A 25015-nucleotide genomic window follows, 5' to 3' on the forward strand; every position below is an offset into this window, starting at 1 on the left:
CCCTCCCCCCAATACTGCTGGCAGGAGCGGGAGGTCTCGGTCAGTCTTTGCCCCCCACCGGGTCTGACCTGGCCTTTCCCTGCAGAAGAGCCCCAGCCCGGGGGGTGCAGTCAGCCGGCGCTGTACCCTCCCCCACTGGGGCACCGTCAGGCGGCCCGGAGCCGGAAGAGGCTCTTGCTCATCCGTTGCTGTGCACGTGGGGGGCTGAGCAGCTTCTGGGTTAGAAAGGCAGGCCCCCCCCAGCTCTCTGCGGGCAGCTCAGCAAGGTACAGGGGAGACTTCCTGCCCGCCTGCTTCCGCTGGGCCTAGGGACAACCCGCCACGGCTTCCCTTCTCGACAGGGCCTGCCACAGGCTGAGGCTCCAGCCCCAACGACTGTGGTCCAGAGCCAGGTCTCCCACCCAGGGAGGTATCTGCGCAGCCCCTTGGTGCAGCCGAGCTGGGGTAAAGGGGCTGTCAGACAATGAGGTGTCCGGGCCACAGCTACCCCCTCGCTCCCTATCTGCCCCCCACCCCCCATTGCACAGTCCTGCTGCTGCAAGAACAGCTGCCCTGAGCCCTATTAAGGGTTAACTGCCCCCTGGGGCGCAGCTTGGAGCCTACAGGACCCTGCTGCTGAGGGCCCCGCACAGCACCAACTGGGGAGCACAGCACCAACTGGGGACCGGGAAGGGCAGGGGACCGGCGGGAGCCACACCCCTCGAGGAACCAAGGGCCAGCCTGGCTGTTCTTAGCCACTGCCACACACAGCTCTGGCCTGGCGCAGGCCCCTGCAGTCATGCACTCGCACCCCCTGCAAAGCCCCCTGACTGGGGAAGGGGCCGCTCCTGCCCCCAGCAGGTTGATCACTATGGGCCAGGCTCAGGTAGATCACATCAATCTGTGTTCTTCACACCACATACACCAGCACGCATCGCCAAGACGCACAGGGATTTCTAACCATTCCTGGGCCCAAATGGCTGCGAATCCCAGAGCACTTTGCAGAGCTGAGGTCAGCTTTGGTATCAGCAAACAGGAAACTTGTCACAGGTGCAGAGAGCAACGTTCTGCCCTGGGAGAAGCAGGGGACTGGAGCAGTACCTCACACGCGAGTATCCAGACCGAAGAGAAGGCACAGACAGAGCAAGAAGCTAAGGAAAGGGAACAAACTGATGGGTCGGACCTTAGGGACAGGTAGCGAGTTCTGGAAGGTGTCAGATCAGCCTACCCCTGCTCCTGGAGGACACACGTAGCTTCACCTTGGGTGCGTACTGAGCCATGCTGCACCGAAAAGCTGCACCACGTGACTGACTTCAGCAAAAAACCTGGCTGATGTCAGCTCTTTGGTCTCCAGTAGGTTTCATTACGAACCAAGGTGCGACCAACCAACCGCCTGTTCAATTTACCAAGCCCGAGACAGGTCCCACAACCCACCAGCCCCTACTGCTTCCAAGACAGAGAGAAGGAGAACTGGTCACTGCAAGGCAGGAGCCCTGGGAAAAAAATGAGGGGGGAACCCACGCTCTGGGGCGAGGCTGGGACTGGGGAGGGGGGGGAGGAGGGCCTGGGCAGCTGCCAGCTGGCTCCATGCAGCTGAGGCCCCCGCACCCAGCCCAGCTGTGGCCCTGCAGCACCGTAGCCAGACTGGGATTTCAGCGTGGGGTCTGTAAAGCCAGCCCCATCCTCCCCACGCAGGGAAGTCAGCAGTAGCTAGTCTATTAGTCACCACTGGGTGGCAGCCTCTGCCCAAGAGACTCCTGCACCATCCCCTGCCAGAGGCACAGTGGGGGAATGGCCCTGGGGGACTCGGGCCAGAACCCCTGCACAGCCTTAGACAGGGGGCAGTAAGGAGGCGTTGGGCCTGCCCATCTGGCAGTGGCATGCGGTAGACAGGCAGCCTCAGAGTGGGGACTAACCAAAGACCTCCTAACGAGAGAACAGCCCCATTGGGTCACTGCCTGCAGCCAGTGACTGCTTCGCCTTGGGCAGGAGAACATGCCTGCACCTGGGCCCACCAAGATGAGTGCCCTGGAAAGGGCAGAGATGCCTGGGGACCACAGAGGGGAGGGGTCAGCATCTCAAGACAAAAAGGGGACATGCAGGCCCAGAGACGGAGCGGGCCTGGCCTCCTCCACTACCCATCAATATACCGGGACAGGGCCCGGCCCGCCGCTTTCCCTCTCCAGCATCCATGACGTGCTCCAGGGCCCAGTGCCAAAAATCCTGATCAAGGCTCAGAAGGTAGGTATTAAAAAATACACACATCACTTTGTGATCTTTATTCTCTTTTAGTAAATAACCCGCACGGGGGCTTCATTTGAAGTGACCAATTCCAACTGAAAAATACAAGATCTGGACTGCATAGAAAAAAAGACCAAAAAAAACCCAAAAGCAGAATATACTTACAGCGTGCAAGGGGGGAGGCGAAGGGCCTGGCCTGGGGCCCAGTGTGGGGAAGGGGGCAGATGAAGAACTTAAAATAAAGAGGGGTTTCCCTCCACGTACCCTCCTGGGCTTGTGGGAGCAGTGGAGTGTGCTGAGGAAATGAGGACTCCAGGACGGCGTGGGGTTTTCGTTTTTATATACAAGACACATTTATCCATTAAATTTAGAACACAGTACAAAAAACACTTCAACTAATTCATCGGACAATGCTGTTCATATCAATTACTGTTCTTATTCCTAATATTAAAGGGGGTTTGCTGTAGGTGGGCTTGCAGCTTTCCACTCCTTTAGGTCCACCAGGGTCAGGGGGCAGCAGGATGGGGGAGAAGTCGGGGAGAGAAAGGAGTAAAAACCAAAAAAGGCCCCTACGGCAAACGGTTCAGTCTGAATGCAGAGAGAGATAGAGAGAGAGAGAGAGAGAATACAAATTCTATATTACATACAACAGGAAAGGTGGCTGAAAACAGACACAATGCAGAGCCAAGTGGCCGGCCTGCCCCGGGGGCTGCTGGCGCTGTGCCGGGGGATAGGGGGCGCTCCCTCCTCCCCGGGTTCCTTTGTCGTCGTTTTCGGTACGTTTCTCTTCCAGAAGCGAGTGGCGAGGTGCGCAGGGCCGCTGCAGCCTCAGTTGGCGCCCCAGTTATAGCTGTTGTAGGCGGACTTGTTGGCCTGGGATTTCTGGGGGATGGAGCTGCCCTGGCTGCGCTGTCCGGTGCCGCTCTGAGGGGGGTTGGAGGGGAAGCAGAGGGTTACTGGGGCGAGCTGGAAGCCCTAAGAATCCCCAGGGTCCTGAGCCCGGCCTGCTCTGCACACCACAGGCCAGGCCGTGCCTTGCCCTCAAACCCAGGAGTCCCGCACCGGCGCTTAACAGCACGAGCTGCAGACCTGCGAGACCAGTTCCAGGAGAGCTGCCCCATGCTCACCATGCCAGGTGAGCTCCAGGCCACAGCATCGCTCTGGGCTGCACAAGACAGCCATGGTGCCAACTTGCTGCGGCCCTCCGCCCCGGCACGGCTCTAGCCCAGTGCAGCAGGCTGACACCAGCCCACAGCCCCCGACCCAGCTGGGCCCCCCGCCTCCCCCTTCCCCATGAGCCACTCCGCGCATCTTCCTCCAGACCAGGAATGCTTCCAACACCACCACACAGCAGCAGCTGGAGGGCTCCGCCAGGGCTGCGGCTCAGGGAACCGGGGGTGGGGGCGGGCAGGTGTGAGCATGGGCGTGTGTGTCTGTGCCGCGGGTGTGAGTGTGCACACTTACTGACTGGGGGCCTCCCTCCTCGCCTGGCAGGGTGGTGCGGCCATAGGGGGCTCGGGAGCGTATGAAGGGCTGATTGGGGGCTGAGGGGCCTAGGGGGCAGCGTGGGGAGGGGCAAGGCATTACCATTCAGAGAGGTTCATTACCTGGTCCTCCTGCTGGCGTTGGCAGCACAGAATCATCTGCAAATATGGAAGCTGTTGCAGTGCCAGGATATGGAAAATAAAGGGACAAACTATGACAATAGAAATCCACGGTTAGACCTGACAGCTACGGCGGGATCGTGGGGGTGGCCATTAACCCCTCCACTGCTGGCCTGCAGAGCCGCCACTGGCAGGAACGGGGAGGTCAGGACGTACCAGGTATGTTCCCGGGGGGAGGGGCAATGGCTGAACGTACCTGGTACGGCCCAGCAGCAATGGGGTGGCGCTGAGCACCCCCCAGCTGAGTGCACCCCGGGCCTTCCTCACCTCTTCCTCTCACAGGCCGTGTGTGTATGTGCAGGCATGAACGAGTGTGTGCATGTGACCGCGTGTCTGCATGTGTCCGCTGTGGGGCATGAGAAGGGAAGGGAAGGGGGGCCAGGGGAGCGAGAGAGAGCCCTAGGAAATAACCCGGCAGGGGGCTGGGGGGCTGCTTACCTGGCCGTCCTGCTGCAAGTGGTGGTGGAGGATCTGGGAGTGAGGCTGCTGATGCGGGGTGAGGATGTGCATGAATGGCGCTGGTGGGTACGCTGCGGCCGTTGCGGGGTTGAGGGGGCCACCACTGCCTAATGCTGAAGGCAAGTTGAACGAGGCTGCCGGGGTTCCAGTGTGAAATCCCTGCTTCTCGAAGGACTGCTGCCAAGGAGACACCACGGGGGGGTGAGGGGCGCCAGGCAGGTCTACCCTAGCACACGCCTGCGTCTAAGACGGCGCAGGGCGAGGGCTCTTTCACCCTGCATGCTTCAGACGGGAGACGTTTCCCAACCCCAAAACATCTCCTGCCGCTCTCTCAAATCCCACCCAGCCGGATTGCCTCCGGGTGGAGAGACAATCGCCCCACAGAGCCCGCTGCATTAGAGAGCATGTCTACACTGCAGCTGGGAGCGTGCTTCTCGGTCCAGCCAGCATCGTCGCAACGTCGGCAGTGGCTCGCAGTGCACTAGCGCGAGCCAAGCTCGTGCGAGTGTCTAACTGGACCAAGAGGCATGTTCCTCGCTGCAGTGCAGACACCCAGACAGGCCTGCAGTTCCCACAAAGCCTGGCACAGGTCCCCCGGAGCACCCCCACACCAGCTACTATCTGCCCAGAGACTATGGACGAGATACCAACCTGGGTCTTGGAGTAGACTGAGCCCGAGATGTCTGGCACTCCCGTGTTACTGGATGTCACGGATACACCTGTGGAGGGAGGAACCCAAAAGTCAGCATCAGGCAGGAGCTCCCGTCAGCAGGCAGGGCAGGGGTGGGCACCCTGAGGTTACCAGGTGAACCAGCGCCACTCCCAGGCAGGAAGGAGCCACAGCACTGGATGCAGCCACTGGAGTCCCCCACTCCAGGTGGGGTTTGGAGAGAGCTCCCACCTGGCAGGAGGAAGCCCCTTCTCAGAAGAGTGGAGAATCTGTCACATTCCCAGCTTGAATGCCCTGGCCTCAGACACCCCACCCTGCTCCCACCCCGCTGCTTCAACCTGATTATACCAGAAGAAATCCTCTGCTTTGTGGGAGTTGCCAGACGGCACCTGGCAGGGGCTCCTACAAAGGGCAGAGCAGCTTTGTCCTTCCAGACAACAGTCCCCAGAGGGGCTTTGACCTTAGAAACGGGTGGCCATGGATGGCTAACAGCTGCCATTTCCTCATCTCTCCCATTCCACTAGTGCCCGCTCCCTGGGCTGTGCGCTCCGCAAGGGCATGCCCTCAGAGCTGACACACTGTTACCAGGCAGCCTCAGCACCACTATGGGGTGTGCTGAGGAGACGGCCCAACACCCCAGCCCTCCTGCGTGGAGCCGTTTCGCACCTTGCTAACGCTGGTACGGAGAACAGCTCCGATGGCACAGAGCCCCAGGGGAAGCATGGCTCTGCAGAATTAGCAGAGCTGTTCAGCAACAGGAAGAACTGCTGCAAGGATCCTGACTGGAGTGGACTTCGATCTGGTTCTGGGAAGATCTGTCAAGGAGGAGACCATCAGGCAAGGGTGACAAGCAGCTCTTGGATCCCAGAACAGAACAATCCGCTGCCAAAGCAGTTTCTTCGGGTCTCCAATGAGAAATGTGGTCTAGATGAAATTATTATAAGGTGGGTGCAGAACTGATTGGAAGACTGAACTCAAAGAGGAGTTATCAGCAGTTTGCTGTCAGATTGGGAGTGTGTATCTAGTGGGGTCCTGCAGGGGACAGGCCTGGGACCGGTACCAGTCAATTATTTTCATTAAGGATCAGTTGCTCTCCACGGCCACGGGAGGTAGGATAAGAAGTAATGGCTCAACCTGCAGGAAGGGAGATTCAGGTGAGATATCAGGAAAAACTTCCTAGCTCTCCAGGGAGTTAAGCTCCAGCATAGGCGTCCGAGGGAGGAGGTTTAAGAGCAGATTGGACAAACACCAGTCAGGGCTGGTCTAGGTTTACTTGGCCCTACCTCAGTGCGAGGGGCGGGACTTGGTTACCTCTTGAAGTCCCTTCTAGCGCAACATTTCCAGGATATCCTGGCTGCCGCAACGAAGGGGATGGAACATTTCCCCATCTCCTGAACTAGCCAGGGCTTCGCAACCAAGGATGTGGGGCTGAGAGCGAGAGGGCTGTGGCCATAGCATTCTGGGGGCAGCAGGGATGAGGCAGCTAGACAAGACCACATTCCCACCCCTACAAGGCACAGAAAGGGCAGGGTAGCCCCTTAATATACCACACTCATTAGGGGCGGGGTGAGTCTAACACACACCCAGGCCCAGTGCTAGCAAAAGTCCTTGATTTGTAGGTAACATTCATGGGGACTGAGAGCCAAGACACGCACAGAACTTCACCAGATGGGCTGAGATTTCATGTCAGCTAGCAACTTCACAGCAAACTACATGCCAGGTCCAGACTTTGGCATCACAGAGCAACAGGTGCTGTCGCTCAGGGTCTTGGGGGGGAAGAGATATGACAGTGGGCTGCCAGGACAGGGTCAGCAGACTCACCAGGCCAGCGCAGCATCAAGAATTACTCTGATTTATAGGTCATGGTGGAGGACACAGACCAGCTGAGCCTTCTCACCCTGATGCTGTGCACAAACACTAGACACACCTGCCATTTGTAAAAGCCCAGCAGAGACAGCACATACTGTCTGGTGTCAGACAAAGCCCAGCCTGTCAACACATGTGCAGAAATCTTAAAGAAATTCCAGAGGACTGGAAGAATGCTAATATTGTGCCAACATTAAAAAAAGAAAAAGCAAGCAGGATGACCTGGGTAACTACAGGCCAGCCACCCTGACATCAATCGCAGACAAAATAATGGAAAAGCTGATAAGGGATTCAATTGAGAAAAAGAATTAAAGGACAGGAATATAATTAATGGCAGTCAACGTGATTTTACAGAAAATAGGTCTTGTCAAACAAGCCTTACTTCCTTGAGATTCCAAGTTCGGGTGATAAAGGTAAATGCAGAGATGTAATATACTTTTGGAAGGTGTTTGACTTCGTGCCCCATGACTTTCTCATGGAAAAACTGACACTACACAATACCAGTGGAGTACATGTTAAATGGATTAAGAACTGGCTGACATCGTCAATGGGAGTGTTTCTATGGGATTGGTACTAAGTCGGACCCTGTTCAACATTTTCACCAGTGATCTGGAAACAAATATAAAGTCACTGATGATGAACTAGAGACTAGCAGGGATATAAACAATGAGGAGGACAGGGCAGTCATACAATGCAATCCGGATTGTCTGGTAAACTGGGCCATTCAAACAAAGTGGGTTTGAATAGAAAATTATACAACTAGAAACAAGTAATTCCCTACAGAACGGGGGCTCTCTCTCAGAGGTAGTGACTGATAGCAGACAAGTAACTGAACAAGAGCACCCAGTGTGATGCTGTGGCAAAAAAGGGCGGATGCCATCCTCGGACTTAGGGAGAAAGGAGGTGATTTCACCTCTATACTTCACTGACTAGCTCGATGCTCGAATATCACATCCAGTTCTCGTGTGCACGTTTCAAAAGGAAGCTGAAAACATGAAGAAAGTGTAGAGCCCTGAAATGATTTGAGGGATGAAGAAAATGCCTTACAGCGAGAGACTCTGAGAGTATGATCTGTTCAGTTCATCCAAAAGATCAAAGCGTGACTTGATGACGTGTATGGACCTTCACAGGGAGAAAATCCCAAGTAGCGAAGGGCTCTTCAATCTAGCAGAGGCAGCAGAACAAGAACCAATGGCTGGAAGCTGAAGCCAGACAACTGTAATTTAGAAATTCGGCACAAGTGTTTCTCAGTGTTCCAATAGTTAATCACCCGCGAACTGCCAAGGGAGGGGGTTGACTGACCAGCTCCTGAGGTCTGCAGACTAAGCCCGGCTGCCTTTCAGGATTATGCACTTTAGCCAAACACAAGTTATTGCACTCACTACAGGGGTATGTGGGTGAAATTCTCAGGCCTGTGACACATACAGGAGGTCAGACTAAATGATCTAATGGTCCCTGCTAGCTTTAAACGCTATCAGTCTCTGAGAGCGATGCTCAGGGAGCCAGCAATCCAGCACGTGACTCTCCGGAAGGGTGTGCAGTGCTCCGTGGATCCCATACAAACAAACGCAGGGATATGGCTGGGCCGGTCAAGAAGAATCAATATGCTGCACAAGGGTGCATCAGAGCAATGTCTCTCCTCGAGTCCATTCTCGATGCTGCTGCAGATGGGAAAGAGAAACATCAGCCATGTCACTCATGTGATGGCTAAATCCTGCAGCAGCTCTGAAAGTGTACATCCAGGCTAGAAGTCACAGACAATCGGGAGAGCAAGAAGAATTCACTTAAGCTTGACTCAGAGTGCCAGGGGTCCTGGCCACCCCTCTAGAGCCGCACATGAACATCTTACAAGTCATTGCCAGGAAGCACTCTGGGCCCTTACTCTTCTCTGGGCAGAGTCCCTCTTCTTACCCACCAGCGGGCAATCCACCAAGAACAAGGTGTCTGTACATAAACAGAGAGGACATCCCAGCATCTTCATGGACAAGTCGCCCCACAGCACTGCTTCTAATTAGCCAGCAGGTGCCCTCCCCATGAGGTGTAAATGCCCATGTAGCCCCAGGGCTCTTGAAGTCAGTCCCAGGACTGCTTGGGGCAGTCTGACACAAGGATGATTTTTGGTGGATCTCCCGGCCTGGGATTGAAAGTGGTGTTTGTCCAGACCGCAGCTGCACTTTGTTTCCAACAGCACCCCAGAGAGACCCAAGGCAGAAAGGCAGTGTCTGTGGCGGTCCAGCAGCCCAGCGCAGGCAGGGCTCAGTGGACTAGTTTGTTCCAGCCCGGGACAATTGCCCGTTTCCTCTCCTGTGACCTCCCTGACAACCCTCCACATGTTACAGACGTACCGACTGACTGCCCACCAAGCGTCTCTTACCAGTGCTGTATCCATGAGAGCCATAGCCGCTGGGCTGCTGGAAAGGGGTTGCTGACGCGTTGACGCTAACATTCACACCATGCTGCTTGGAAGAGGTAGGAGCGACCTAGAGAAAGGAAGGGGCCAGGATGGTGAGCACAGGGCCAGCCAAGCTTCTCTGCCCTGCCCCCCCACACCAGGTGTGGAAAGGGGGAGCACTCACAGGGAACACGGCGGGCCCATACTGGAAGGTGCTGGGGAGCCCTGGTACCCCTGTGTAGTACGGCAGGCTGGTGTAACTGTAGCCAGGAGGCAGAGCTGGGTTCAGGAACGTCTGCTGCGTGGTGTGGTGTGTCTGCGTCTGGCTCTGCTGAGGCTGCGCCAGAGTTGTTGCTGGAGCAGGGGAGGAGGCGTCGCCGCGGCCGAACTTTGCGAGGTCTCCTGGAGAAGAGGGGGAGACGGGCGGGAGTGAGGCCACCGGGCTGAGTGGTCGACGAGCGAGTGACTGGGATCGACTGCCTTGCCTTTGTCACCTTTCACCCAAGGATCTCAGAGAACCTTGCCAACAACAGGCCTCAACCCCCCGTGGGGTGCTGGTGAGCCTTAACCTTGCTGCGTGACGCTCAGGGGTGGAGCTGGCTTGCCCAGGGTCCTAGAGTGAGAGCCGCAGAACCAGGAACAGAACGCAGGCCCCTGCCCCAACCTCCAGATGATCCTTCGAGGATTCCAAGCCACGAAATCAAAGGGGCCCAGTACATACGACCCTTCCCCGCAGCCGAGAGAGGATTCCTTTCAGACCCCTCTGCAGCAGGACCTACGGACGCAGCAGCCATGCAGCATGCAAGGCTGGACTGTTACACTAATTGCTTTCCCCAAAGCCCCTTTGTCCTCTGTGCCCCTCAAGGAGCAACCCACAGAGAAGCAGACCCTAAAGGGAGACGGGTTCCTGTAATCAGCTCCCCAGGGACTAAACTACATGACATAGTGTCCTGCCGAAGTGCTTAACAAGCTCTTATAGCAGCCTCTGGCCTTCATACTCCAACCCCCATACAGGGGAGCAAGACCCACCAACACTGGGGTTTGTCTGAGAAACTCCTGCAGGCCCCACTCGCAGCCTGAGCGCCAGACACACCAGGATCTCACAAGTAGGGTCCCGGAGTTTATGGCGATTCCAAACTCAGCTTGGAACGGGCCCAGAACAAAGCAGCAGGCTCACGAGTGACCCCAAGCTGTAAGGGTATGTGTGCACTCCAGTTACAACCCCGCGGCTGGCCCAGGCCAGCTGACTCGGGCCTGTGGGGCTCAGGCTCATGGGCTGCTTAACTGCAGTGTAGGAGTTTGGGCTGCAGCCCAGGCTCTAGGCCCTTACAAGGTGGGAGGGTCTCAAAGCTCAGGCTGCAGCCCAAGTATCTCACTACTGTTAAACGGCCCCTTAGCCCTAGTCAGCCACAGGTGTCTAAAGTGTAGTGTAGACATACCCTAAGAGCCCTGCACCGTCAGCCAGTAGCTGCCTGGTGCTCGGATCTCATTGAACAGGGGAATCAGATATTGACTAGCTGAAGATGTGAATAGCTTCTTTTTACAGTGCTGCTCACACTCAGTCCTCTCCATGCCATGGCAGAGAAGCAAGTACCCTTGCAGGGGCCCAATGACCTGCAGAGAATACTCGCAAATATCACTTCCTCTGCTCCTGCAAGCAGCTGGCCCTGGAGACTGGGCACAGGCCGAGGGGTCTGGAAAGCCTCCATTTGCATTTCTTTAAGAGCACCTGCTTGCTCTTCCCTGCAAACACTCTCCCCATTCAGAGTGCACACAGTAAGGCACTGTGCCAGCTCCACGACAGCCAAAAATGCTAATTATGGCTCCAGTGCTAACTTGGCAAATTATGCGTGCGACGGCCCATCAGCCCGGGGCTGGGATTCTAAGGTCAGCGGGCTGGTCCAAAGCACTTCCTGCCTGAAGCAGGAGGAGAAGCGATGTACAGGAAAGCAAAGACAAGCAGCTAAAGGAGCTAACTGCAGGCCTCAGTGCTGGAGCTGGGATGGAAAGCCCCTTTTAGGCCAGGTGGCCCCTCCTAATTCCAGCTCCGGACTGACCCCTAGGGCGTATTTGCTAGTGTGTTGCCCAGTCAAGTTTTTAAATGCCCCACCTGACTCTTCCCTTGGGACACTCTTCCACAGCCCAAAAGAGCTGATTTTCCAGCTATTCAGCCTGAATTTCATACCATTACTTCTCAGCATTCCTGTCCCTCCTATGTTTCTACCCTCTATGTGTATCTGCCAATTATACCTTCCCCTGCTTAGACTCTGCTTTGCCAAGCCAGACAGGTAGCTCTTCATCTCCCTGCTAAATGGATCCCTCTAGATATTTTGCTGCAATGAGGTGTCCAGTCACGGTAACACCAGAAACGGGATTGTCAGAGGGACCAAAAGAGAATAAAGCCCCCAAGCTGGATAATCGCCGCAAGCCACGGGTAGTGCCTGCTCCACGGGCCATCCCCGCACTCCCGAGGCTAGAACTGCCCAGTGCTAGTCCCAGTGGGGCAGTGCACAGGAAATGCCGCACACTCATTTGGAGAAACACACCAGGCTGAGCTGGAGTGGTGCAGTTGGAGAGGCTCCAGCAGAGCCTGCCACGTGGAGCATCCAGAATCTAAGAGCTCCCCTGCTTGGCTGCTTCCAGGTGCAGTGTTTAAACCTCACGCATACGGAGATCTTGCTTTCAGAAGAAAACACTGCCCCAGTGCTCACACTATAGCCAAGCCACCCCAAACTCGAGGGACAAGTGCCTCCCTCCTACCAGAATACGGATTGCTGCTCAGGCTGCCATCTCTTCCAGTCAGCGGGGTGGTGGGGGTAGGGAATGGGATGCTGTAATAATCCTAAAAGAGACAGGGAGAAAGCGCAATGAACTACATACTGTTATAAAGGCGGGCCTCTTGGAGAAACAGGATTTCCAGGCTGCAACAGTCCAGTGTGTTGGAGTAATGCAGTTCAGATCAGTCACACGGTAGGCTGATTGCATCTGGTAGCAACTCCGGATTTTCTCTTGCATTTACCATCCCCCGTCTGGCCATTAGAAGAGCTAGAAAAGGTCTACTGGTATGCATGCTCTTAAAAGGTCCAGGACTGTACGTCCAGCATCACAGCCATGGGAACAAGAATAACTTCTCTTTTGCAGACCATGTACCACATCCCTGGGGCAAGCATTCCCTCTGTCTCTAGAGAAGGTCAGTCCAGCTAGCACCATCCGCCACTCACAGTGAGCGGAGCTCTGCTTGCTTTGGACTCGGCTTCATAAACCTACTGTCCCAATCACCGCTGCTGACCAAATAATTAACGCTACTGATTCCCAAGTGCCAGAGAACACCTGGAGGAGCTGAACTGATCACAAATTGATTAGAGTGACCTCTACAGAAAGCGCCACAGCTGTATACATATGGAATCCCATTTTCCTAGTCTCTCACGAATACTTTACAACCTGGCAGGCCTGTCTGGATTCACTGGTTAGGTCCAGAGATACAGGCCAGCTGCTGTGTCTACAGAAGCGCCTTACATATCTTATTTTACATACTCACCAATGGGAATCTCGTCTGAAGCATCTGCAAGTCGTCATAACCATACACTTGTGGCTAAGAAAGGAGCAGGAGATTGCATTAAGTACACAAATCTTACAGCTCATTACCAAGTAGCCAAGGCAGATCTGAATGACCATAGTCCAGATAATTATATGACCAAGAATGAAGACCAGCCCCCATGACAACAAGAGACAGAATGACTGGAACGAGAGAAACCGCTACGGGACCTGGTCAAAGATCTCTAGTTCGCGGCCGAGAGATGTGGTGCCACATGGGATTGTATGGCTCATCAAATATCGGTGGGACAATCCCGGTTTGTAAGTAGTTTGCAGAAGTTGTATACACAAGTGTGTAACTTCTCTCGTTTCACACATATACACACACACAGCTAAGACTGTGGGCTCTCGACCGAGAGGGGCGCCTCGCAACCACCCGACAGAATTGGGGCTGGTATGGAAAAACTGAGCACCCCGGCTAAGATCTTTGGTTCAGTCCGTCACCCTGGTTCCCAGCTTCTGGGACAATTCTCCAGCAGAGACACTGCACTCAGTGCTCCTGTTTCTCTACCGTAAGGAGAAAGCTCAGTGGTAAGTCCTAGTGTCCCACTGCCACCCACTTCCCATTCCAGCTGTTTGCACATTACCCACCAAGGGGCTGGCACTGCTCCAAACCTCCGCTCCCAGGGACCTTGGATCAATAGGTGCTGCTGGCTGACCAGGCTGGGACCCAGGGCTCTTTGCTCTGCATTAGATGGGGGTGGGGGATGTCTGTACATGCCCTAATTGCTGGAGGTTAGCACGCCACAGAGCAGGCAGCTCGGACAGAGTCCTCCACCAAGAATACCCCTGCGGTCATCTCCACCAAGTGACACTTACCCCTCTTTGCACACAGACGCACTGCTCCCTCCCGCAGGGCCTTTTCCCAGGAGGGGAGCCTCCAAACTAGCTGAGCCCCGGTGCAGCCCCATTGATTAGCCTTTTGTAAGAGTTTTATGTTGCAAGTTCAACCAGGTGGTGTCTGCTTGACTGCATCTGGTACCAACTCTGATTCCTCTGGCATGCACTGTCCCTCCTTTCTAGCTACAGAGAGAGCTAGGAAGGATCTACTGGCATGCTGCACCTCTGCGGCCAGCTCCCCAGAGCCCCACTCACCGGATAGGCATGTAACAGCCCTGGAGCCATGATGTACGGATTAGGCAACAATGGAGGAACTCCAGGAGGGAGGTTGGGAGGGGCTTTTCCTGAAGGAGGAAAAACACAGTTACACAGTGAAAAAAACACTGATCAAATCAGCCATCCCCCCACCACATGCGGCCCCTCCCCCAGCACCAGATCAGCTTCTCGTCCTTCCTCCACCACATGCGGCCCCCCCGCCCCGCACAGTACCAGATCAGCTTCTCACCCTCCCCCCCCACTGCAGGCAGCCCCCCGCCACCTGATGTTGTTGCAACAGAGCTCCGGGAGGAGGCTGTCACTGTGGAGTTGCTGCTGAGGCTCAAGCCCAGGCTGCTGACGCTGCTAAGACTGGAGGAGACGCTGACCACAGGTGGGGCAGCCGAGACGGTGCTGGAGGAGGTGGAAAAAGTGCTAGCAGAAGAATGGAGGCTTGCTTCACTCTCCACACTAGTGTGCTAAAGGGGGGTGGGGAGAGAAAGAGTTAGAGGCCCAGGCAGTCTCCATGTAGCCAAGCAGGACGAACAACCACCCTGCAGGAGGAGCGGTATGCAGGGGGGAGGGTGCAAACAACTGCTGGACCTGGAAATCCCTAACTGCAGCAGCTGTTTGCAGCAAGGGCTTTGCTCCTGCACTGGGCATGCCGCTCTGCAGTTGGGCTCTCCCAAAGTGCAGGCCTGGTTCTAGTTACATGTCTCCAGCTATCAAACAGTACCACATGGCTGCAGGCAGAACTAAATGCGGCCATGGAAATCTGGCACAGCGACTGGGCATTTCCAAAAGTCACAAGATGGGGGAGTTTACCTACACTAGGAAAACAAAACCCACCCCGAAACCTCCCCTCAGCCACCAGGGCAAATCTTACAATCCCAGGTTTAAAGGGCTCCTCTACCCCTCCAGCACCCCGAAAGGGGCAGCTGGGGAACAGTGACAAGAGGGGTGAGAAAAGCTGCTGAAACAAGATGCTGTTTGCTCTTCACACCCAGTCACCTATTGTGCAAGTGGCACAGAGAGCCGTCCCTGTGGCAGGTTCCCTGTTCAGACTCCGTCTCCGGTGAGATCCTCTAATGTCAAACTGCCACAATCTAGTCACAATCTGGGAAACTGGCTGCCCAACAGCCAGCACGAAAAACCACCCCAACATTCAGGCCAGGACACAAGGCCCTTCAAGCTACTGATACAGGAAGAAAAGGCCCTTCAGTTTGGAAGGGGCAGTACTGAGAGAACCCACAATTACAAAGGAAGCAAAACCCCTAAGCAAATCCCTAAGCGAGCCCGGAGCCTTCTCCAGCACATGGGGAACAATACAGTCCTGCGAGAGAGACCAAGAGAAAGGTGCTGCTCATTCCATGTGTTACTGGGTTAAGTGCCACGTCCCAGAGACACCCACCCCCGCTCCCAACAGTGCCCCCATAAGCAAACCATCCGGAGCCTCCACCTGGTATTTAAACATGCTGAAGGCAACTCTGGTGCAACCCCCGGAGAGCAGCGACTGAATGCATGCCGTGGAGTGGGAAGAATTTCATTCTGCTGTGAGCACCAGCAGCACTGGGCTCAGCATTTCCGCACTGCCAGCAGTTGGTATGTCGGAGCACTGCAGTTCAATCAGCCACAGTCTAGTCTGACTGCATCTGGTTGCAACTCCAGGTTTCTGTGGCATACACTTCTCCCTTAATGGCTACAGCAAGCTAGTAAGGAGCTATTGGTATGCGACAAACAGGCCTCATCCTGCCTAGAGCCATGAACAGGCATGCAATATATTGAAACAAATCTCTCCCCCATAACCTTTAGATCGCTGGCCAGCCTGGCTGAGTCCCACCCCATCTCTGACAGGCTGCACTCGTTACTTGGCTGTGGGCAGTTTTGCCACCAGATCTATGCTATACACACCGCCTGCTGCTGCATCAGGGCCTGGCTTTCACAGGGGATGGTGCGCCCATATTTCCAGTGAGTGGGGCCAGAGTAACAGGTGCTCAGTGCCTGAGCAGATCTGCACTGCAGTATCTGGACTCACCAGAAGAGTTGACGTTGATGTGCGCCCAGAGGACGTAGACGAAGAGAGGCTGTTCTGCTGGGTGGGTAACGTGCTGCAGGAGGCGAGAAAAAGCTGTCAAGCCAACTGCAGAGTTAGACAGCAGGGCTCACTACCCCTCCAACGCTACCATACAGCTCCATTATCTCCCTCCACAGGAGACGTCAGGTGCAGGACCAGACCGCATTTGGGATGGACGATAGATATGGAGAGAGCAACAAGACTGGAAGCCAAGTGCAGTCCAGCTCCTGACAGCAAAGCTGAGCTTGCTTCCCAGGCAAACAGAGCGTGGTACATTTCAGGGGAAGGTCCCTTGAGAGCACTTTCCTTTGTGGAGCCAGCGCTTCCCTGACGCCTTGGCCAGGTAGGGGAAGGGACACCTTTTCTTGCCCAGAATGACTGAAGCTCCATCCCATGGTGTCTAAGTGAGGGGATCCTGGAGGCCCCTCTGGAGAGAGGAGGGGTACCACATCACCACATGGCAGCAGGTGGTCCAAAAGGTCCTCTCCACTCACCATTTCTGAACAGGGCCTAGCGTTCTGCTTTTCCAGCAATTGGCATGCCCCGAGCTCACCTGCTGAGTTGGGCGGTGGTCGTACTGGGGAGCTCCTCAGTGTGGTTCAGGCTACTCAGAGCTGATGAATGCTGGCTGGCTGTTGTCAGCAGGGACGATGCGGATACTGCATCATTCAGAGGTGCAATATTGGGGGCAGAGGGGGAATCTGATTTCACCACAGGGCCTGGAGCACCTATGAATGAAAGCTGTGGTTAGGGGTCTTCTGAGCACTGGGAACACCACCAGCACTTTCCCCCTACAAACATTCCCCCCTCCCAACAGCCCGTGGAGGAAGGGAATGCAGCATGAACTGGCAGCGAGAGCACAAAACTGGGAGATGGGAGACCTGGGGCTTATTTCTGGCTCTGCTGCTGACCTGCTGCGTGACCATGGTCAAGCCACTGCACCTCTGTGCCTCAGTTTCCCTCAACAGTAAAACAGAAGCAATGATCCTTATCCAGCTTCACACAGAGCTGAGATCTATGAATGAAAAGCCCTTGATAAGGGCCAAGGATCATCATCAGGAATAGACAGTCCCACTTGACAGGCACACAAGTTAAGTGACCTGCCCAAAGTCACAGAGGCAAGTGGTAAAAGACAGAACATTTTAGGGTAAGCAAATAAAACAAGCAGCACAGAGCAGGCCAGCAAGGTGACAATTTTCTGCCAGCGTGGATTGAGGCTGTTCCTTACAACCCCCAGAAGGAACACAAGGGAATGTGTGGTGTGAGCAAACCCAACCCCCGAGTCATGCTGGCAACTCACCTTCGACGGCCTGCGTGGTTTGTAACTGTGTGGGCTGTACAGAGCTGAAACCATTCTGGAAAAGAAAGGGGAGAGTTTGGGATGGCTACAGCTTGTCTTCACTGACCCCTCTGCATTTGTTTAACCCCCCTCCAGGCCCACACAATAGCTCCAGGAGCAGACCTAGGACCGTACGAATTATCAGACTGGATCAGACACGAGGCTAACCCATTCAGGCTCCCCTCGGACCATGGGCAGTACAGATGCTCCAGAGGAAGGTGCAAGAAACCTCCTAATACCTAGTAGTTAGAGACCGGCTCAAGCGCTGATCAAGAGGTCTACATCTCCTCCAACACAGATGTTCCATTAACTATTCCCACTCTGGATAGTTGTGTGATCCATAAGAATCTACAAGCCCTTTTGGAATCATGCTAGTCTCAAGCTCAGCACTACCCTTCTGCAGTGAGTACCACAGGTGGTGTGTGAAAAGCAGAACCGTCTGTCAGTTTTCATTTTGCCACCAGTGAATTTCACTGAAGGTGAACAAATCTCAGCATGGGGACTCTTGATACTTGGCAGGCACATGACATGTGGCCAACAGCGAGGGGTTCTCAGCACATTTATCAGATTCCACAAGACAAGAGGCGACACCAAAGGATCCATGAGGCAATTCCCCCACCCCACCCAAAGAGGCCACCCCGAGAAGCCAGCAGGGAAGACCAGAAAGGGACAGACTCTCCAAGCAGCGGCACCTGACCAATGCCCCTCTCAGCAGCTAACCCAGGTGTGGCGTGGCAGGCTCCAGTGGAAGGTGTTTGCAGCCCTTGGCCAGAAAGAGGGGAGACACTCGGGATCACAGGAAGGAAAGAAAATCCCACACGTTGCCCATCCCAAGAAATAACTAGATCATCCACGGTTGGCACTGCAAGTGCACCCTCCACCACAGTACCCAGGGGGCCGCACTGCAGCTACAAGGCCCAGGATTACACCTATGCCTACTTGGGGCTAAATTAATGATAAAGCTCCAATTTACAAGAAATATTGACAGACCCTGCCTCTAGCTGGTGTTGCAGATTTTGAAAGGAAGTTACAGTGGAATCAAGGAACCATGGATTTCCTCACTCACCTCTCCATTTAAAATGACCCACTCCCACCTCTCCTCCTTCAGTCCTGAGCAAGGCCAGTTTGCAGACAACCATCACATCCTGTGGTGACGACATCAGGTCCACCTCTACACAGCAGCAAGCCTTTAGCTCAGCAGAAGAGAGGGCTTTTCCATAGCAAGCCAGCAACGTTGAGCACTCTGCTCTCCCAGTTTGCCAGCTCCCGCTCTGCAGTGATCTGCAGGGCCCAGTTATCAGCTTTTTGATTTCTCTTACACCCTTCCTGCACTGCAGAATTACAGCCACCCCTCCACACAGGGCTTCACACTCTGCCATGGTAAGACAGCACCACCGAGAGGGGATGCGCTGGCCCCAGAAGGCAGTTAAGGCCAGCTCCCTACCTTGGCCTGGGTCAGGTCTTTCTGGGGCGAGGAGGAGATGGAGTTTGGGTATCGCCTGGTCTGGGTGGATCTCTGTTCATACAGTGGTCCCTGAGCGCTGTTCTGGGAGGTATACGTTGCTGTCTGTATTGTGCCGCCCTGGTAACCAGACTCCTGGCTTTGATTGGACGAAGATTCACTACACAGAAAGAAAGGAAGGGGTTTATTTTCTCTCCAAAGTGACGCTGCTGGGCTGGCAGCCTCAAGCCTTTGCTTACATGTGCTTACCAATGTAGCTGATCAAACCCAGCAGAGAAGTGCAGCCAGGAGAGGGATGGCCCAGCCACAGGGAGATTCTCTCTGAAAAAGGCTTGTGGTGCTGTGGACTGAGCACTGGACTGGGAGCCAGGAACTCCCACATTCTGACTGCTACTGACTCACTGCATGGCCCAAGCCAAGTCACTTCATCTCTCTGGGCTTCCCTTTCCCACCCATAAAACGGAGCTAGTACTTAGAAGGAGGCTGTGAGGACCCGCTAATGCAGGGATATTCAGAGTGAGGCTTGCAAGCAGCCCTTTAATGGGTCTCCTGCAGCTATTTGCAGCCCATGATATAAAACCCCTGTGCAATTTAATTACTAACTAAAGTTATGAACCAATCAGGAGGCTTTTACTATGTTATTAATCAGCTGCAGTTGATAAAATAATAATACATGGTCAGTCATTTTGCTGTGAGAATTATATACATTTCCCTGGCCAGGCTGTTTAAATATGAATTTATAGCACTCTAGTAAATGAAACAATGAATTCCCACAACTGTGACCCTTTTGGGTAATGCTGATCACTAATTTGGCTCCTGAACCACTGAGGTCAGAGTATCTCTAAGCTAACGGTTCTGTAATGGTTCGGGGATGTAATGCTCTCTATAAAATTAAGTGTGAAAAATCCAGGCAAGTCTTCCCCTTTCTGACAGACTCAGAGGTCCCCATCCTTGATAAGGAGAGAGGATATAAAGCTATTCTGAAATCAGACTGGACAAGCACATAAGCCGGGGACACACGGCAATGGCTGGAGGAGGAACTGCTTAACGTTACAGGTCTTCCCCAGCCCTTCCACCATTCTGCCCAGCTCTGGGCAGTAAATGCACAGAACCCAGACATCATTGAAACCCTTGTGAATTACTGTGCCACAGACCTTGCACAGGAAGGGGTTGGGGCAGGCAGGTCAGCCGTAAGTCACGGTTTACATTAGAGCTCCTAAGGCATATTTACTCTCACAAACCCCCATGACTGCTTCCTCCACTCCCCGGCCTGAATGCCAGACATCTCCAGTAACTCCGCCGGGACAAAAGGGCCAACATCTTCCTGTTCAGCATTACATCAGGGCAAAGTTGTTGTGCAATAAGGGATACTCAACACACTTGCTAGGGACTGGGAGTGGCAGCAGCTCCCAAAGAAGGATCAGCTAGACAGCAAGGGGGTGAGAACCCTTCAATTTGACAAGGCACGCTCAGTTTGAATGGACAGACGTGCTCAGCTCTCTCCCTGTTTGCTACAGAAGTCTCCACAATTTGTATTTACAGTGTGAAGAAGAAAGCACACACACAACCTGTTCACCTGGAACAAGGCGCAGTTGTGCTGGGGATTCCCCTCTCATTATTCACAGGGAGTGGTTTAACGGCAGCAGGAAACCTGCACTAATTTACTTTCTGTTTAAGTACCGCAGGCCAATCAGCCATAGGTTTGTCTGAATGAGTCCGCTGGCAACTTAACTGTTTACTGTTGCATACGCTGTCCCCCCTTTATAGCTATGAGACCAGCCAGAAAGGGTCTACTGGTATGCAGTATAGTTAGGGGGCTCCCGGAGCAGGCAGGGGCAGGCTGCAGGGTCAGCAGTGCTGGCCTGCGCTCATTTACCCAGGCGGCTTGGACACCAAGGAAACTCCCGCCCCACTGTGCTGTGGCTGGTACAGGAGACTCCAGAATCTCAGTAGTACAAACAAGGTGCCCCTCTGGTTAGGATGAAGCCGTTTCTCCTCCTGACCCTGCAATGGGTTAGAGCACAGAGGCTCCTTATAGCCGGTCCATTGAGACCCAGATGGAGCTGGAAGCAAGGCTGCCCCTAATGGCAAAGGAGCAAGTGCTACCTGCCTCTGTCCACCACAGGCATTGGGGTGTTTCCCTGCGCGCCCCAGGCCTTTACCTCGCAGTGCTGGTGTAGAGGCTGCTTTGAGACTGGCTCACAGAGGCGCTCGTCGTGGGCGTTGATTCGTACTCCGAGAGAACAGGCTCCGAACCAAACTGTAATGCCCCAAACTGCAGGTTTAGCCCTGAGATATCAGCTGAGCCAGGCATTTCCACCGCGAGAGCAGGAATCTGCAAAGGAAGGAGGGGTCCCTGAAAGGCAAGTCACTGCAAGGACAACCAAACTGGGCAAAGGGGACTTCGTGTGAGCCACCTGCAGGGAGAACGGCCTTAACAAATCAGACTGAAGCGGGCAGAGAAAATTCTACATGTGCACAGGAGGGCTCTGACCTCAGCCCACCCCACACTTCAGTGTCACAATGCTAGAGCTATGTCAGCTGACCAACAGCCCCTGAGTACAGGGATCAGGCCACAGGGGCTCACCTACACAGATGTTTGCAGGGTTACGACTCTGCAGTCAGATATTGAGGTACTGAGAACCCCAGACTTGACTTCAGTGACACCCACCCTCACCCTGCTGGAATTTCGAACACACTCGCCCCTGTGGTCTGCAGGTGCTCTGGATTACGCTGTGAACATGAATCTGTTCAGCCTGGAGAGCCTAATCCAACTCAGGGTAGCCAAATCCAGCTCCACTCCCATTAACAGGGAGGGAGGCTGCTACAATTCCAACACAGCTGTGCCTCAATCCCGCTGCCACCTCCCCACACACCCCATACCTTAGATGTCAAGGAGGCTTTCTTCTTCTGCTGCTTGAGCTTCTGCTGCACTGGCTGGGGACTGGAGGACTGGTTGTCCGATGAACCTGGGGACATCTGTGGAACAGGGTTGGTTTTGTTGGGCAGAGGGGAAGATGGTGGGGGCGGTGCCGTTGTAGAGGCTGTCACCACAGGCTGCTTGTCCTGCATGAACACCTCCATCATCGCTGAGGCTGGCGTGAAAGCCTGACGCTTGGTGAAGGGGCTGTGAACTGATGAGTCCGTTGGGGTCTTTAGATCTGCTGCGCAAAACAAGGCTGGATCAATACTGGTTGTTTCGTGAGAGCTAACACAAGTCCCGCCACTTCTAGGTTTCAGTAATGAAATAAATGACTGAGACCTTGCCCCTCCCTGGAGCCTTTCATCGGGCATCACAAAGCTCTTCACAGAGTTAGTTAATGTCCATGGAGCTATTAGGTCCCTCCTACATGGGCGCATGGGGAGTACCACTCCGAAGGGAGTCAGGGGCATTGCTGGGAAAAGAACCCCAGGAGCCCTGACTCCCAGTCCAGCATTCTAACCAGACCCCTGCCCTCTTCCACGGGCAGTGTGCTGACCTGTCAAGCACTCCACCTTTCAGCTCAGCGTATAAGGCCTCCCTGCAGCTCTTGCCATGAAGATTAGGGGTGGAAGGAAGCAGATCTAGTCAGCAGAGCTTCTCCATCACAGAACGACTGCAAATGCCTCTTACACAAACACCGACTCTCAGAGAAACCTGGCTTTGCTTCCCTGCCCTCCTCTGCAAGTTTGGCTGCATTTGATTGCCCGATTGTTTTCCTTCACCTACTGTGCACCCCACGACCACCACCCAGGCCTTCCTCCCCTCAGCATGGCTGCACCTCTTGCACCCCGGCTTACTAAACACAACTCCCATTCTCTCTGCCTCTGCTCTGGGGCTCCTTATCTGAAACACTTAGAGGATGCCAACACTGGCGGCTGCTGGAACAGGGCTGAGTTTTTCCTCAGCTCATATTTGAACCAGAGCCATTTCCCCAGAGCAAGAAACAACATGTAGGAGCTGAAAGAACTGCATTAACACTAGACCATGCAAGGCTTGGAGAGACCTTTGAAGCACAGAACAGCTAGAGCTGCTCTTGTATCATAGGTATCCCCAGGGCCAGGAAAATCGCTTCTTTTCCCCACTGGCCTCTGGCATGAGAGCCATCAGCGGAGGCTAGTTTCCTTTCCAAGGGGCCCGATGAGATCGGCAGCCCAGCTCCCTCCAGCAGATGGAGGCTGACACATGCCTGTGTATCTGAGATCTATCCCGCTGGAGAGCTCTTGGACTCAAAGTACTTGAGGCCACCGCTCATGAAATTCCTCTCTACAGATCTCTGCACTTAGAGAGCACGCTAGGCTGCGTAAATGGCGAGGGGACTGGTCAGCAGATGCCTGCAGGTGTCCGTGTGGCGGGCTGGCAGGGCTGAAACAGATGTCAGTGAGATGGACACACAGAATGAGCTCATTTCGGCTGCTGGGAGTGGAAAAAGGACGAGGAAAGACCCTGAGAGTGCCTTAATGAGCAATAACAACTCTCCAATCCGAGGGCAATTAGATGTGTGCTCCCGGTGATTTGTTCTGAATGGCAATGAGCCCAAAGGCTCCAGGGCTCGCACTCCCAAGTGAATCCTCCACGCCACCCACTGCAGCACACTCTTCGCCGCCCAGAAACCGCGTCCTCGATGCCTTACCATACTGCGCAAGAGCTGAGGGCTGGGCTGGGGGTCCCAGGTCCCAGGAGGAGGAGGTGCTGCTTCCGCCGGGCTGGGTGTGCTGAGCAGCCAGCTGGGCCAGAGCCTGAGCTGTCTTGAACTGCTCCAGGAACTGAGAGCCTGTGGTGCTGCTGCTTTTGGCCTCTCCGACATCTCCAAACCCCTTCCCCAGCATGCTCACCTGGGGGTTTTAACAAGGAAAGCAAAAGTCACCACTAAAAGCAGGGGCCGCGATTTCCAAGGGAAGCCCTGAGCCGCAGGAAAGCTGAGTGCCCCTGCCCTGCATGTTTCACACACAGGCTTTGTTTCCCGTGGATGTACTGTGGGTGCTGTCTGTAATGAGAGGCTTTATGCTCGTATTTTGCCCTGCACTGCGTGGGATGCCAGGTTTTAGGGCATGGATGTAGCACAGCTGAGCTCTCCAGTAAAGGGAGCAGATGGATCTGCAAGAATCCCTAAGTGCCAACGAAAGTCCATGGGACTCCTGCTCCCCAGTCACATAGGTGCTTTGGAAAATGCCACCCATCCTTATCCTCCCAATCTGTCTGCCAGGGTGACACGAAGAACCAGTTGTCCAGCTCCAGGCACCTCTCTGGGTGCATTTCAACAATTCCCTTCTTCGCTCTTCAACACAGGACTGCTGGGCTCTCAGCTCATACCAGGCTGGGGGTACCCCTGTCCGTCGCTGCAGGATGGCCAAGAACCAACCCGGCACAAGCTAAGCCTGAGATGCAGGGATTGAGTGGAGCGGGACAGAGCAGAGTGGCAGCACTGACCTGCCTTAAGGAACAGGCACCTTTGGTGCTTTGAAAGCAGAGTCTGTCCTTGGGACAAGTCGTCTCCCTGAGAGGGAGAAACCAGCTCTCTGAGAAGCTTCCAGAGGGAAGTACAGAACAGGAGACGCCCAGCAAGGCTATGGTCACAGGCCCAGCTGCCCCGACACACTCGGGGCATGCTCCCTTGCTGTGATTACCACCCTATCGCCCTTTCAGACAATACAGCTCACAGCTGCTCAGAGGCTATGGGATTCGCTTTTCCCCTTTCGTAGTGAGAAAGAGGCACGTGGCCTAGGGTTAGCCAGGACCGAACACTACTCCAGCACTGAGGTTACCCTGCTCAGTCACCTAATTCCTATGAACTCACAACACTGGGAGCCATGAGTGCAGGACTGAAGCTGTAAATCACACAGCTTGGGGATTCTCAACTAAATGGGTGCACCCATTCTGCCCCTCCCCTATTACTTAAAGAGAGGGTTTCAGAAGGTGGGTGAATTCAGCAGGCCCCCTACCTTGCCTAGGCAAAGGTGAGTGGCATTTTCCTTACCATGCTGTGATGAGGGAAGGCGTTACCAGATGCAGGCTGGGACATAGAAGTCTGCTTGGAATTGCTGAACACCAGTGGCTGGGCAAGAGAAGGAGCCTGGGTTGAATCCAGGTTTGATGACTCATTCTCCAGAGAAGAGGGTGTCTTTCCTAACAGCACCGCAAGGTCAATTCTGGGAGAAGGAAAAGGATGAAACCACCCAGGTTAACTGGAGCCGTACCAT

General features: G+C 54.6%; 1 protein-coding gene across 21 annotated transcripts in view; it reads right to left on the bottom strand.

The window, feature by feature from the left end:
- Positions 1-2227: 2227 nt before the first annotated feature.
- The window catches only part of UBAP2L (ubiquitin associated protein 2 like), a 43697-nt gene continuing 20909 nt past the window's right edge, over positions 2228-25015 (bottom strand). For 7 of the 21 annotated variants that reach the window (XM_077841402.1, XM_077841409.1, XM_077841413.1 and 4 more), the window contains 18 exons: positions 24793-24964; positions 23449-23650; positions 21719-21999; positions 20998-21170; positions 18818-18995; positions 17335-17389; positions 16588-16762; positions 15996-16068; positions 14244-14439; positions 13961-14049; positions 12810-12863; positions 12032-12113; positions 9456-9673; positions 9254-9359; positions 4995-5062; positions 4323-4520; positions 3828-3878; positions 2228-3144 (listed from right to left, as the gene is read on the bottom strand). In XM_077841402.1, coding sequence (XP_077697528.1) covers positions 3049-3144; positions 3828-3878; positions 4323-4520; positions 4995-5062; positions 9254-9359; positions 9456-9673; positions 12032-12113; positions 12810-12863; positions 13961-14049; positions 14244-14439; positions 15996-16068; positions 16588-16762; positions 17335-17389; positions 18818-18995; positions 20998-21170; positions 21719-21999; positions 23449-23650; positions 24793-24964 — 2467 coding nt within the window. In that variant the 3' untranslated portion in view covers positions 2228-3048. The remainder of the gene's footprint in view (positions 3145-3827; positions 3879-4322; positions 4521-4994; positions 5063-9253; positions 9360-9455; positions 9674-12031; positions 12114-12809; positions 12864-13960; positions 14050-14243; positions 14440-15995; positions 16069-16587; positions 16763-17334; positions 17390-18817; positions 18996-20997; positions 21171-21718; positions 22000-23448; positions 23651-24792; positions 24965-25015) is intronic. The other 14 variants (XM_077841418.1, XM_077841412.1, XM_077841414.1 and 11 more) reach the window with 7 other exon arrangements.

Source organism: Eretmochelys imbricata, chromosome 24 (assembly GCF_965152235.1).
Source record: "Eretmochelys imbricata isolate rEreImb1 chromosome 24, rEreImb1.hap1, whole genome shotgun sequence".
NCBI lineage: Eukaryota > Metazoa > Chordata > Testudines > Cheloniidae > Eretmochelys > Eretmochelys imbricata.